At 36.5% G+C, this 16,300-nt stretch overlaps 1 protein-coding gene across 3 annotated transcripts in view; it reads right to left on the bottom strand.

Moving 5' to 3' along the window:
• Positions 1–372: 372 nt before the first annotated feature.
• LOC124555774 (endothelin-converting enzyme homolog) overlaps positions 373–16,300 on the bottom strand; it is a 400,218-nt gene continuing 384,290 nt past the window's right edge. For all 3 annotated transcript variants that reach the window (XM_047129822.1, XM_047129823.1, XM_047129824.1), the window contains exons 13-15: positions 4,204–4,350; positions 1,614–1,753; positions 373–807 (exon numbers count right to left, since the gene is read on the bottom strand). In XM_047129822.1, the coding sequence (XP_046985778.1) occupies positions 631–807; positions 1,614–1,753; positions 4,204–4,350 (464 nt within the window). In that variant the 3' untranslated portion in view covers positions 373–630. The remainder of the gene's footprint in view (positions 808–1,613; positions 1,754–4,203; positions 4,351–16,300) is intronic.

Here is a 16,300-nt window from a genome sequence, read left to right as displayed (position 1 = left end):
TAAAATTTTCTAAATTACTAAGTAAAAAAAGCCTTTCAAAATAGCGATGGTTATTTCTCTCAGCAACAGACATATAATGGAGTAAATTATTTCCAAATATGACTTCAGTAGAAGAGGCTTGTTGTTTGTCTGGCATGCCAATTTTCTCTGTCAACATGAAGATAGATATTTTCTAAGACATGCATAGAATTCCAAGAATTACAAGGAAACTACACTGGTGAAATATAGTGAACTATTAAAGATATTTTGTAGGTAAAATAGCTGTAAAGATGTGAGAATTATGAGATATGAGACTGAAAAATTATGAAACATGTCTATTTGTTGTAAATTATTCTTCTCAAATGGTAATCTGTGGGCTACAATAAAAAATACTTTCATTAATAATTTATTTTAATGAAAACAATACATATCTCTTCACATGTAAAACAGCACTGTATACAAAACCAAGCAACAGCATATATGATTGCATTTTATACATCTTGTTCTTTTTATTACAACTTTTAACACATTTTCAAGTACCGTATACTGATATGCTTCCCATTTGTTCCTTCACTTTGACCAGAAACACTCATTGTGTGACATTAAGGCAATGTATGCACATTTACCCTGGATTTCAGAACTGTTGACACTTTACCACACTTCACATTTGTGCAAAGGATTCATCTTGGATCCCAGAGGACAACGAAATTCTGACGAGAACTCATGCAGGTTGGAAAGTGGGCCAATAACTCTAAACTTTGGTGGAGCATGAGGATCCTTCTCAAGCTGCAATTTTATAGCTTCCTCTGTGCTTGCAGAGCACCATACCTGCATTCCCATTAAACATAAATTAGTTTCAGAATGAGAGAATATGGAAATATTGAATTATACTTAAACTAAGACAAGACTTAATTTACAGCTATAACAGAAAGTTAGAACTGCCATAAAAATTCTTTAGGAAAAATATAAAATTAAGTACATCAGCAGCAATAGGATCTGTTTGTGGTGGTAGCAAATTAAATAATGTACGTGCTTATGGAAGAAAGAATATTTGTTGTGCAGTGAAAGAGAGGTTGTTGTATTTTAATATAAATGCGGATTAAAATTTCAAAAGATATTTAAAATACTTGACATTACAGCTACTCACTTACTTTCCAACAAATATGCCAAGTCTCTTGATACATCTCTTCTATCAGGGAACAGTTTTCAAAATTTATTGCTCAGCTGATCAAGAACTTTTCAAGAGTTTTGCTAACATATATTAATATATTATAAACACATAAAGCCTATATCTGTCTGAATGTTTATTAGAGGATTGTGTAAAAATCTGGAGTGAATGAGTCAAAACCTTTTTGAGATTTTTGGTGATAATATTTAACAGTGTCTTGTCTTTATACAGTACTGTACATTATTTTCATCAAACATATCAGAATTCAGATTATATGTGTTGTGAATAAAAATTGAGAACACAACTGACAAATGCTTGAATAGTGGTCCAGAAATATTCTTCACATGTTGCTAAAAGATGTGACATCAATTTGTATACTGTATTTCATTGTCAGTCACATCACTGCTGACATATGAGCCACTGATAGCAGAGATATAAATTTAAGGAAATAGTTAATAATTAATACCTGGGCAAAACTGAGGAAAAAAAGTTGTTTGTGGCTGAAGTTTAACCCAGGCAGAGGTAATTCACGAGGATTTCTTTGCTCCCATTCAAGATAAGCATGATAAGCTGCCTTAAGTCCTCCATTATCAGCAATGTTTTCACCTAAGATGACAAAAGTTAATGTTAGACATGGTTAATGAGCACTCCCTAATAAAACTACGTAAGTTGTATTGTTTCGAGCAGAATTTTCTCTAGTTATGATTCTAAACAGTGTAACATACATCTGTGTGAGCCTTCATTTCACTGTACATAATGTATTATTTACATGACCATAGGTGATTGGATTTTAATAGGCAGAGTTCTTGTACACTAAAATGAAAACTCTTTTTCATATACGGTTCTGCTTGTATAATCCATGTTTTTGAAATGTATACTCAAGAGAAGCATGAATTTGAGTGCAAAAAGTAAGGAATGTCACTTTATAGCTACATAAAATAGAATGGGGATTAATATATAGAGGTTTACATTAAAAATTACCATGTTTCCAGAAATATTTTAAAAGAATTCTGAATTCAAATTAATGTTACAATTGCAACAGAAAGTTTCTATTATTCATATTAGCACTGGTAATAATATATCCGTTTCTTAAATCAAGTTACTGGCTCAACATCACAGAACAACACTGTTTCCCTAAGGTGCCAGTTTACTGGAGCGAGTGGTAATCTCAGATGGAGTGGTTGGTGGGGTTAATGGAAGGGGTATGGCGTAGGGGGACGGAAGAACAGGACAAGAGACATAAAGTGCTGGGGCAGGTTAAGTAATAAGTATGTTGGGAGGCATGCATAGAGAGAGAATGTGAAGTACAGTTAGAAGTACAAAGAGTAGAAGAGAAAGATCGGAGGCAGCAAAAGTTACCGGGAAGATAGTTGGGATAGAAAAGAAAATAGACGGGGGAAGTTAGATGTTGGCTGGGTTGGAATGGAGTGAAATCACAAAAGGGGGCATAATCAGAAGCAGTGATATAGATCTGGGGGAGGGTTGGAAGGAAGATAGGTTCATGGAAAATTCCCATTTGTGAAATGAGACAATCCAGAAATGGTATGAAGAGTCAAAAAGTTACACATTACAAAATGAAGCACAAACTGAAATCAACTGCACCTTATTGTGCAGTTCACTCTGCAGCTAGTTGGTCTAGTTGGTCTTTAGTCATGAATTTGATACATGATGTGTCAACTTTCACAGGTGGCTCTGCCTTTCATGAAGTAAGAAACGCAGATGTTGTTGCTAGAAAAAGATGTTATAGACTGATGCATGGGATGGGTCTGATACATAGCTTTTGTGAATGGATGTCCCCTGGGACAAGAAATTGGGAGTAGGAGCCGATTTAAGACCAGTTAAACACACTTTACAGCTTGGGTGGGCAGCAGAATACCACTTTTGGAGAGAGCAGCTAGAGATAGTCAAAGCGCTACTGGAGAACATGAATTAATTGTTTCAGCAGTGGGTGATATTTAGTGTCTGATCAATTGGTCTGAGAGATGTGTGTGAGTATAGGACATCAGAGATTGCTTATGGACAAAACTTTTTGGCTTTAAATTACCCTAGAAAGACATTCACCCTACTAGTAGATCGAATGCATATTGAATGTAAATGCAGTGTCCATGGGTGGCGAGACAGGAAGGACAAATTTATGCAGAATGAATCATAAGGTTGAGGTATTGCAGCCTGAACTTTCAAATCAGTTTTACTTCATCAGTAATTTTTCTGGTACTAGACTCACACAAAAGTTGAAATTGCTGCACCGTAAGACTGTATTTATTGGTTCAGTTTAACTACGTCCTGGACAAAAACACTGTCTTTCCTTGCTTCAGTGTGATTTTACCTGTAATTTCAGTTACTGTCTTTCCACTTTATAAAATTACTTTGTTTGTCTAAGATGAAATCTTCACACAAAAATATAAAATTGGTAGGAAATGAGTTTTGCAGATCTATGTTTCAGTTTGCCATGACAAACAACACTTCAGAGTCTCAACAAGTAACCTTAACAAGTCTACTAACAAATTAGAGTAACACTGTGACTTTGCAGAATTTGATGACGACATGAAGTTGCAATGAGTTAAGAACCAACTACTGCAAAATTTCAAAACATACGTCAAAAGCTGTAACTGATTTTCTTATGATGTTTTTTCTATTCGTATAAATATTTTTTTGAATTTCTCTTTGAGTTACTTGCTGTCCTGTTATGTTATCATAAATTTAAATTTTAAGATAAATTACACAAGCAGTAAAACTATACCATTAGTAATGGACAAATTAACAGACCTTTATTTTGCACTTTCTTTCAATAGTAAATTGTTATGTTTTTATTTATTATATTATAAAATTATTACATTGTAAAATTATTAAGTTACACTTCATTACCTTTTAGCTTTCATTCAAAAAGAATCTTGTTCCACAGATTTGGTTGAAGGTGCTGAGGAGCTGCATTACAGATATATAGGACTGAAATATGTGGCTTTCTAACAGTAAAATGCCATGAGAATTTTATTCTTGGCACAGAAGATGAATGTTACAAACATATCTTGGTTAACTTGAGTATTATTTATCCTTACCTAGTGTCTGTTTTCCATTTACGTGTTTATTGTCAACTGTGTAGCTGGAATACTGGTTAACTACGCACTGTGCCCTTTCCTTGAATGCTTCAATTGTCTGGTTGTTCCACCATTTATGTAGATTACCATTCTGATCATATTCTCTACCTAGAAAAATATACATTTGTGAAAAATACAGGGTGATGTTCTTTAATCTGAGCTGTAGAATGTACATGTTTTAATCATTCACAAAATATTAAGTTTTATCCCAGTAATAATTAGTAAAGCTTCTGCATATAACAAGAATTTAAATACTAAATTGAAGCCCTTTTTTGAGTATTGATTAAATATAAATAACCATAACAATGTGAAATAAATTGCAAACAATCACAATTTTGTTGAATGAAACCTCCATTAAACTCTAAATAGATCTGGGCATATATGCATCTTTATGTGGCACTATAATTTTCTCCATTTGCATCTGCATCTGTACTTTTCAAGCCACCACACACTGTGTGGTACAGGGCAAGTAGGGTACCAGTACATTTTCTTCCTCTTCATATCCCATTGTCAGATGGTACGTGGGGAGAAAGACTGTATCCCCCAGTATGAGTTGAAATATCTCTAACTCTAATGTTGCAGTATGTTCATTACAGGAGAGGTATTTAGGAGTATGTAGTATATTTCTTGATTTGTTTTGCAAATTGGGTCTTGGATTTGTGGGCACAGCTCTCACTGAAGTCAAACTTCCTTCTTGTTATGTCCTTCAATGAAGTTTGTTGAGCATCTTTGTTACACTGTCCCACTGATCAAATGAATCCATTATGTATTATCGAATTCTTCTTTGACTCTTTCTTATTTCTTCTCCCAGTCTGACAAAAAATACCCAAGAATTAATGAAATGGGTTGTTGTAACTTCTTTCATGTGGGCATTACATGTCCTTTTAGGATACTTCCAAGAAATATGGATCTGATATCTGCCTTGTCTGGGATAGATGTGTGGCATAGAGCGCCATAAAAATTGATATTTGTTCTGTGCGTAAGTGTGCTATCTTTGAGGAGAGGGCTTTGGAGAGCATGTTGGACGCTAAAGGCAGTTAGCCTCCGGACTTGTATCTGTGTAGACGCTAAGTGTGAATAAATCTGTATATGAGAGAATTCTAGTTGTTTACCTACAACTATACCATATTCCCTCAGATGGATAGATTTATGTAGTTGTTTCACCATAACCTCCTTCAGCCAGAAACACCTAGTTACTTGGAGGTTTGAGCTGATGCCAGTGACTAACAGCCAATATATAGTCAAACAATGTTGGATTGTTTTATATATTTATGTGCATTACATTTATTTATATTCAGTGCATACTACAAATTTTTGCACCAGATACTTATCATCTGCAAGTCTCTTTACATCTGTAACAAGTTTGCAATGATGTCCCCTCCCTATATAAATTACTCACATAATGGTTATCACCAGGAGTATATCCGGAAATCCAAGTGGGTTTAGATTCAAGAGAACCACAGGTGTGTGAGGGGGGGACTTTACTATGAAATAAAAATACAATTTCTTTGAAAGTGTACATTTTTGAACAAATCAAAGTCTGCTTGTGATGGAGCAATCTGGGATAATTTTAATTCCCCTTTTGTTTTGCCATCTGCCTCCTTAAATTCGTTTTGTTACTTTTAACTATTTACCATTAGCATATGTGAATATAATTTGCATTTTCATAAAAGAGAAAAGATGGCCCTCAGCTTGAAAGAATATGACACCAGATCTAATTTTGTGCTTAGTTTTATGCAGGTAATTGATTTTCTGATTTATTTTGACAATTCCTAGTTAGTATCTTTTATTATAAGATGAAATCAGTAATAGTTTCGCAGCTTAAATTCTATTGTTGGTATACAAACAAATATAAATTCTGTACTAGTTATAGACATTTGGAAGACAAAATACTAGTAAACTTAAAGTATCTTTTTGACGCTATTCGAAAACATATTAGCAAAACCAGCCCTGAATTAATTCCAAAGTAATTAACAGCAGTTTTGTCAAAAGTATTGTTTGTGTAACTATATTTATTAATTTCACAATTTAAACAAATAATTCGGTTTAACCCTTGGGGCAGAAGAAACTGTTAAAAAGGACCAATTTTTCAATGTAATCAGTTAATTTAATAAGTTAAGTTTTAATTGTAATTTCTGAAAATTTAACTTTAAACAACACACAAACACACACACAAAATTACAAGCTTTCGCAACCAACGGTTGCTTCGTCAGGAAAGAGGGACGGAGAGGGAAAGACGAAAGGATGTGGGTTTTAAGGGAGAGGGTAAGGAGTCATTCCAATCCTGGGAGCGGAAAGACTTACCTTAGGGGGAAAAAAGGACAGGTATACACTCCCACACACACACATATCCATCCACACACATACAGATACAAGCAGACATATTTAACGGCCTTTGTGCTGTGTATGGCTATTTGTCGGATGTGATGCTGAGTCTGGAAGAAGGTATGGAGAAGCAGGAACAGTGGAAGAAGTTGATGAGTGTTAGGGACTTCTGTGATGGATCTGCTAATGAGAGATTTGAATTAAATTTGAAGAACTATCTGGATGTGGAAACCTTTGCAACTTTGACTGAACTTCCTGTGCTGACAAGATATACTCTGTTGGTTTCTATAGATGTCAAGTGGAATTTCTGAGTATATAAAAAGCTACTGAGCTCACAGTGCAGTGACTTACTGTAAAAAACACTGAAATGGTGTGTGTAATCCAGTATAACAAGAACCCTGTACATGGAACAAAGAAAGTTAATGTAGCTGATTTAAATCCAAATAAAGTAATTTCATCAGCACCTTTTTGTATTTGTTTTCAGAACATTTTTCCTCCTTTTATGACAATAATTTGAACCTTAAAATCCTTTCACTACTAATAGTACTACAGTTTTGTTATATCGATTGATTGCTACCAAATGTAGTACACAGTTTACTATCTGGCAAGAAATACTGTGGGGCAAGAACCATTAACCTCCTCTTAGGATGGGGTTGATAATATGGAGAGATAAGAAGGAGGGACTAAGAAATGAACAGATACAGAGAGGGGAGGAAGACATTGATACAGATTTGAGGAAGGAGGAGGTGTACACAGTGACAGGAAAGGGGGGGGGGGGGAGGATATGGACTGAGAAACGGAAGAGGTGTAGATGGACGGAGAGAGGGGGAAGAGCAGATAGAAAGAAGAGGAGATGGGCAGGGAGAGGAGAAGGGGAGGAGGGAGGGAAGGAGAGAGAGAGAGATAGAGAGAGAGAAAAGGAGATAGACAGTGTGAGGTGGAGGAATGGGACAGAGAGAGTGGTGAGAAGGAGATGGGCAGATGGGAGATGCTACTTTTCATGAACTCATGCCAATAGAATTTCCTAGTATTTGCACTGAAAATGAAAAATGACTTAATTTATTTGATAGAAAATCAATATGTGTATTCCAGCTTAAGTTATTGCTCAAATTTATGCCAAGGAATTTGACTGTGCCAACTTCTTCCATAAGTTTATATTTGTGTTCTATTTTAAGTTTCACACATTTTGAATGCTTGGTTTTGAAACATATCATATAGGTTATGGCAATGTTCAGTTTCAACCTAGTTAACTGGAACCAGTTTTCTAGGGTATTCAGTGTGCTCACAATAGAGCTCAGAATTTTTCCTACATCATCATCTTCAATTAAAACATAAGTACAATCAGCAAACAAACCTGATGGGAAATTTATATTTACAGGTAATTCATTTATATAGAATAGGGAGATGAGTGGCCCTAAAATGGAGGCTTGATGCATGCCTTGTGATACTGTAATTCATTCAGAATAATAATTTACTGCAATTGAAGTGATTTTTCCCCTTTGTTTTCTGTTCTTCAGGTATGATGTAAGCCATTTCAGAGAACTGTCCTTAACCCCATATTTATTTAATTTGTAGATAAGCAATGCATGATTTACAGAGTCAAAGGCTTGTATAAGATCACAGGAGATACCTGAAATTTTGTCACTGTGATCTAGTGCTTTGCATATAATTTCAATAAAGTTGTTCACTACATCCAGAGTGTGTCTCCTTTGTTGGCATCCAAATTGGTTATTTATAATAATATCATTTTTACAGCACCAATGGAAATAGGGTAATAGTTTACCATGTCTTCCCTTGACCCTTCCTTGAACACAGGTCTGATTTGGCATGCTTCAACACATCAGGAAAGCACCCCTGTTCAAAAGATTGGTTGGTTATTTGAACTACTGGAGGTTCTATTATATGATACTTTGCTTTATGCACGTTTGTCGGTATCCCACCCCAGCCAGTAGAGTTTTCATTTTTAATGATAATATATTTCACACATCCTTTATTGTGACTTTTTTATAAATCTGTGAGATACTCAGCTTCTTGGTGTAGTCCAAAGGGATTTAGTTTACTCTGATACTCCTCTATGTCAACATCTGACTCTGACAAATTTATGAAGAATGACACTGATATTGAGTTGGGTGTAAAATAAGGCTATCATCTACTATTATATTTCATAACTACTAACTGTAACCTCTAACTCTGATTTGATAATTTATCACACTGCCAGTGTCTTTCCTTTAAGATGAACCAACTGTTTGTCACTTGCATGGTTGCCTTCACAGGTTTTTCAATATGGTTATATAATGTCTAACATACTCATTAAAATGCCTATTTTTATTTAGTTTACCAGTTATTTTGCTAGATGTGGTTTTAAATGCAAAACTCTGGAAATGATGAAATTCTTTGGAATTTATTTCAAGAAAGCCCATTAACACAACAAGGTACAACTGGAAAATTCAGACGGGGAATTAATGTTACTACTACAGAAAAATGCCTTGTGGTCCAGAGTCCATGTTATACCTACTATAACTGTGTGGCTAAGTCAGAGGAATGTATACTATGAACTAGTTACTATATGGCATATAATAGATAATTGTTTACAATGTGGCACAATATCATAGTGGAAGTCAAGATGAACAATTTAACATAGGACACTTGTGGTCTATCTAACCATAAAACAAACTCAGTTTGGCCTACAAAGGCCACCTCTGCTACAGTGCACGTGTGACACATGGAACTGCCACCAGTTTAATCAGTGATATATTTTTATTTTTTTTATTTTGTATAGATCAGGAATTTAAATTTTCCTATGAGGGTAATGGGAAAAAAGTTACAAAAGTTATGCATAAGCTAATTACATTTACAATTCAATCTAAATGTAATCAATAAAACAATAAGAAGGTCAGAGAACCAAAATTATTTAATTATTAATTTTTTGCTGCTAAAATCCACAAACATTTGAGACAAAACTTTAAAAAAATAGTCAGTGGTGTGATCTGTAAGTTCAAGAACAAAATGTGTTTAATATTCAAGGATGATTTTTGTGCGAAAAAGAAATGAGTTTCAAACAGTTAAGACCAAATAAATCAGTGGCATATGATATTTTAAATCTTGTGAGGTGTGTATATGCTGTAGCTTTAGTGGCTTTTATAGCTCAGTTTCAGGTTATTTTTTTGATCTGACAGAACAAAATTGTCCTATATCAAACTGTTCATCTTGATTTAAACTATGACATTATGGCAGATTGTAAACAAGTATTGTTTACAGCCTGCAAGCTGATAGCCTGATTGAAAGTTATTGAATAGCCTACAATTAATGACATAAAATTGAATGTACTTCTTTCTGAAGAAAATCAAGTGATTATCAACAAACTCAAAAATTATGTAAAGAAAGCTATTTTCCAGTTGAATTATACAGGTACTAAAAAAATGTTCAATGTGAACATTTCTCTTACTAAGACAAAAATAGAGAATAAGTGCTTTCAATAATTTATGTGTATCCTATAACACTGAAGAAAACTTTGCAAATAAACCCAGCTTTGCTATATGACAGTGATAACTTGGTTGTGAGAAGAAAGAATGGGCACCAATGAAATTACAGTTATATGTAATCTCATACAGTTTAATACACTACTGGCCATTAAAATTGCTATACCATGAAGATGACGTGCTACAGATTTGAAATTTAACTGACAGGAAGAAGATGCTGTGATATGCAAATGATAAGCATTTCAGAGCATTCATACAAGGTTGGCACCAGTGGCGACACTTACAATGTGCTGACATGAGGAAAGTTTCCAACCGATTTCTCCTATGCAAACAGCAGTTGACTGGCGTTGCCTTCTGAAACATTGTTGTGATCCCTCATGTAAGGAGGAGAAATGCGTACCATCACGTTTCCAACTTTGATAAAGGTTGGATTGTAGCCTATCGCGATTGCGGTTTATCGTATCATGACACTGCTGCTCGCGTTGGTCGAGATCCAATGAGTGTTAGGAGAATATGGAATCGGTGGGTTCAGGAGGGTAATACGGAACGCTGTACTGGATCCCAATGGCCTTGTATCACTAGCAGTCGAGATGATAGGAATCTTATCCCCATGGCTGTAATGGATTGTGCTGCCACGTCTTGATCCCTGAGTCAACAGATGGGGACACTACCAAGACAACAACCATCTGCACAAACAGTTTGACAACATTTGCAGCAGCATGGACTATCAGCTCAGAGACCATGGCTGCAGTTACCCTAGACGCTGCATCACAGACAGGAGCACCTGCTTTTTACAGCATCATGATGGGCGCATCCGTGTTTGGCGACATCGCGGTGAACACACATTGGAAGCGTGTATTCATAATCGCCATTCTGGCATATCACGCGGCGTGATGGTGTGGGGTGCCATTGGTTACGTATCTCGGTCACCTCTTGTTCACATTGACGGCGCTGTGAACAGTGGACGTCACATTTCAGATGTGTTACGACCTGTGGCTCTACCCTTCATTCAATCCCTGCAAAACCCTACATTTCAGCAGGATAATGCACGACTGCATGTTGCAGGTCCTGTACAGGCCTTTCTGGATACAGAAAGTGTTCAACTACTGCCCTGGCCAGCATGTTCTCCAGATCTCTCACCAATCTTTTTTGCAGCGTGCACTGCAGCTGTAGCAGTTATAAGCTAAGTACCGGTACTGACAAACTTATTTGTGCTCTGTAATACAGTTATTAAATTTAATAGATTTCAGCGGTGTTGCATGCCGTTTGTGGCGAAATAATGACTTAATAAACTTTTGTAATCGTTCGTTCGCTGTGTTTTAGAGAGTTTTCAGTTTGTTGAAGTCGTTAGTAATTTTCGTGCTTTAGTTTTCAACTGACGTTTATTATTCTTTCTAGTGAAATATTTCAGTAAAATTTTCATTCAGTGTTTTAACTTTGCTTAGTATTACAGTGGTAGTTTTAATTTTTTGGTTGTAGCTAATAATTTTGTGAAGTTTTGCTGGTATTGGTATCGGCTGTGTTGTAGTAGTATTAATACAAGTAGCTGCTTTCTTAGTAGGCAGAGAATTTCGAGACCATTATTGTTAGTTCTTAAATAGTTCTACTGGTGTAACTGAACTTTGGTAACATAGACGTATAGTTTTTTTTTTCAGTAACTGTGAAATTCACCATGAGTGAAAAGTATGGGCTCTGTCTTAGGTTTGTGAGTAGTGGATTACAGTGTGGGATTTGTTCAAAGTATTTTCATTGGGGAGAATACAGTGGGGAAGCCAGTGGTCATTTTAGGTAGATCCTCTCCTGGGAATGTAGAAGTTAATAGAGGAGCAGGAGCGTAAGATCTGTGCCCTTCCGGTGCAGTTACAATGCGCAAAGGAGGAACTAGATAGGTTGAGGAGGGTGAAGGGTGGTGGGGAATGGGAACTGGCAGTTGGCAAGAAGGTAGCTAGGAAGAGGAGGTACTCAGACAGTTTTACTTTGCATACATGCAATAGATACGACCAATTGTCAGAGTTGAGTGGAGAGGAGCCTCGTGTAGCTGTAGATGTAGGTAACTTGCAGCAGTCCTCAGCAATTAGGAGGCCTAGGTTAGTTGCAAAGTCTATCAGAAAGAAGGTTCTGCTGCTAGGTAGTTACCACGGTAGAGGTGTGGGCCAGCAGTTGCAGGAAGTGTTGGGGAGAGAGTACCACGTCACCAGCATTGTGAAGCCTAGTGCAGGGTTGGCTCAGGTGACTGAAAGCATAGGGGAGTTATGTAAGAATTTTACAAAAGAGGATCAGGTAGTGATAGTGGGTGGAGCAGGGAACAGTCTCGATAGGGATGGGGAATATGATGTCAGTGGTGACTTGGTTAAGATAGCTACTCAAACTGGTGGTACTAATGTGCATTTCGTGCAACTGTTTCAGCGTCATGATCGGCCTCACCTTAATGCGGCTGTTAGGTGCGTTAATGTGGGGCTGGGGAGGGCACTGATGGCGGAGGGCATGGATCACATCTCAGTGGTGCCAGTTGGGTCTATCAGTAGATGGGATTTCACTAGGCATGGCCTGCACCTCAATAGGTATGGGAAGGGGAGGCTGGCTAAGCTTATAGGTGACAGTGTAGTGGGTGGTGGTGGTGGTAGTGGTATCACTCATGGAAAACTTCCTATAGTAGTTGGTGTTAAAGCTGCACCTTTTTTACACTGAAGTAAGCTGATAGGTATACCTGCTTAAAGGAAGTGCCTCTAACTAAGGGCTCACCTCCAGAGGATGTAATGTTTCCAAGCAGAGAAGGAATTAGCATATTTCATCAAAATATAAGAGGTATTAGAGATAAAGTTTGTGAACTGCTAATAGATGTTAACTCTGAAATTATTGGTATATCAGAGCACCACTTAAATAATTTGATAATACAGAGGCTTCCTTTACCAGGCTACAGATTAGCTGGGTGTTTCTCAAGGAGTTCCTTGTGGGGTGGGGGAGTGGATCTGTATGAAAAAAACAGTATTTCATTTGAGTCCATAGATGTATCACGACACTGCACTGAACAGATATTTTAAAGTTGTGCAGCATTAGTTGAATTTAGTGAAACTAAACTTCTAATTGCTGTTGTTTATAGGTTCCCTAACTCTGACTTCAGAGCATTTTTGCTTAAGCTAGAGAGGGTTCTTGATTCACTTTGTAGGAAGTACCAGAAAGTAGTTCTATGTGGTGACTTCAATATTAATTTTGTACATGATTGTGCAAGAAAAAGAATGTTGGTAGATCTCCTAAATTCATATGATCTGATGCAATCTGTGTTTTTTCCAACTAGGGTGCAGGGGAACAGTAGCACAGTCATAGACAATACTTTTATTCATTCTTCATTACTAGATGGGCAGTCTGTTAGTAAAAGGGTGAATGGCCTTTCAGACCATGATGCACAAATTTTAACACTAAAAGGTTTTTGTACTCTAACCAATGTCGTATTTAATTACAAACTACGTAGGAAAGTTAATCCAACAGCAATAGAGAGTTTTTCAAAACTTGTCAAGGAACAAGAGTGGCAAGATGTTTATAGTGCCGATAATATAGATGATAAATACAATGCTTTCCATAACACATTTCTCATGCTCTTTGAGAGTTGCTTTCCATTAGAACATTCTAAATGGGGTACTAGCAGTAATGGACAGCCCGGTTGGCTGACTAGTGGGATAAGGATATCATGTAGAACAAACGGGGAATTATATCAAAATGTTAGAAGTAGTCACAATCAAGCTACGGTAGCCCATTACAAACAGTATTGTAAGGTGCTTAAAAATGTTATTAGCAAGGCAAAAAGTATGTGGTATGCAAATAGAATAGCTAATTCACAGGATAAAATTAAAGCCATATGATCAGTTGTGAAGGAAATGTCTGGTCAGCAGCACAAGATGACGATATAAAGTCAGTTTGCAGTAATAATATTTCTGTTACTGATCAATCAGATATTTGTACAGTATTTAACACCCATTTTCTGAGCATTGCTGGTGAATTAAATAAAAATTTAGTATCTACAGGAAATCATACAAATTTCTTAGCAAATGCCTTTCCGAGATTGACGTCTGAAATACTCCTCTGTGATACAGACAAGAGGGAGATTGAGACAATAATCAAATCACTGAAGACTAAGGACTCTCATGGTTATGATGGAGTGTCTAGCAGAATACTAAAGTACTGTGCTGCACATGTTAGCCCTGTATTTAGCCATATTTGTAATTTTTCCTTTAGGAATGGTCAGTTTCCTGAGCAATTAAAGTACTCAGTAGTAAAGCTGCTTTATAAAAAGGGAGAAAGGGATAATGTAGATAATTTTAGACCTATTTCTATGCCATCAGTGTTTGCAAAAGTTATCGAAAAGGCTGTGTATGTAAGGTTAATTGATCATTTTATATCACACGATTTGCTACCAAATGTACAGTTCGGCTTTAGAAGTCGTTTGATAACTAAAAATGCTATATTCTCTTTTCTCTGTGAGGTACTGGATGGGCTAAACAAAAAGTTTTGAACGTTTGGCGTATTTCTTGATTTAACAAAGGCATTTGACTGTGTTGATCACACAATATTGCTCCAGAAGTTGGACCATTACGGAATAAGGGGAGTAGCTCACAATTGTTTCACCTCTTACTTTAGCAACAGGCAGCAAAAGGTCATTATTCACAGTGTTGATAACGGCTGTGGAATCTGAGTGGGGTACTGTCAAGTGGGGGTGCCCCAGGGATCAGTGTTGGGGCCGCTCCTGTTCCTTATTTATATAAATGATATGCCCTCTAGTATTATGGGTAACTTTAAAATATTTCTGTTTGCTGATGACACTAGCTTGGTAGTAAAGGATGTTGTGTGCAACATTGACTCGCTTTCAAGTAGAGTAGTACATGACCTCAGTTCATGGCTTATAGAAAATAAACTAACGTTAAATCACAGTAAGACTCAGTTTTTACAGTTCCTAACACACAATTCAACAAAACCTGACGTTTTAATCTCACAGAATGGGCATATAATTAGTGAAAGTGAACAGTTCAAATTACTAGGTGTTCAGATAGATAGTAAGCAGTCATGGAAAGCCCACGTTCAGGATCTTGTTCAAAGACTTAATACTGCCATTTTCACTATTCGAACGGTATCGAAAGTAAGTGATATTTTGACACGTAAATTAGTCTACTTTGCTTATTTTCATTCAATTACGTCGTATGGTGTTATGTTTTGGGGTAACTCTTCCCATTCTAGAAGGATATTTTTGGCTCAGAAACGGGCGGTTCGGGCAATAAGTGGTGTGAGTTCACAAACCTCTTGTCGACCTCTTTTCACGAGTCTGGGTATTTTGACATTGGCCTCTCAATATGTATATTCCTTATTGTCGTTTCTTGTTACCAATATTAGTTTATTTCCAACAATAAGCAGCTTTCACTCGGTTAATACGCGGCAGAAATCAAACCTGCATTTGCATCGGACTTCCTTAACTCTTGTGCAAAAAGGTGTGCAGTATACTATTGCATCCATTTTCAATAAGCTGCCACTCGAATTCATAAATCTTAACAGTAATCCACACGCTTTCAAATTTAAACTGAAGAGTTTCCTCATGGGTCACTCCTTCTATTCTGTCGAGGAGTTCCTTGAAAAATTAAGATGATTCTCATTGTATTGCTGGTAGCATTTGCTTAAACTTATGGACTGATTTTCTTTCAGGTTCATGAACATTTATTTTTATCTGTTATTACTTTTTATGTTGTAAGTTCATGTACTGACACGTTCCATGACCTTGGAGATTTGCTCCTCAATTTGGTCCTATGGAACTTGACATTTAAATAAATAAAATAAATTGAAAACATCTGGTCAATGGTGGCCGAGCAACTGACTTGTCACAATACGCCAGTGACTACGGTACTCTTGATGAACTGTGGTATCGTGTTGAAGCTGCATGGGCAGCTGTACCTGTACACAGCATCCAAGCTGTGTTTGACTCAATGCCCAGGCGTATTAAGGCCATTATTACAGCCAGAGGTGCTTGTTCTGGGTACTGGTTTCTCAGGATCTATGCACCCAAATTGCGTGAAAATGAAATCACATGTCAGTTCTAGTATGATATATTTGTCCAATGAATATCTGTGTATCATCTGCATTTCTTCTTGGTGTAGCAATTTTAATGGCCAGTAGTGCACATGAGAAAAGAAGATTTTCATGCAGAAATTAAAAAAAATCGGAATATTACTGAAAAAATAACACAATACCAGGCAAGATGAAAAGAACATATAGAC

Source organism: Schistocerca americana, chromosome X, assembly GCF_021461395.2.
Source record: "Schistocerca americana isolate TAMUIC-IGC-003095 chromosome X, iqSchAmer2.1, whole genome shotgun sequence".
In the NCBI taxonomy this organism is placed as follows: domain Eukaryota; kingdom Metazoa; phylum Arthropoda; class Insecta; order Orthoptera; family Acrididae; genus Schistocerca; species Schistocerca americana.
Note: the sequence above shows the minus strand (reverse complement) of the source record. Positions and strands in the feature narration are given on the sequence as shown.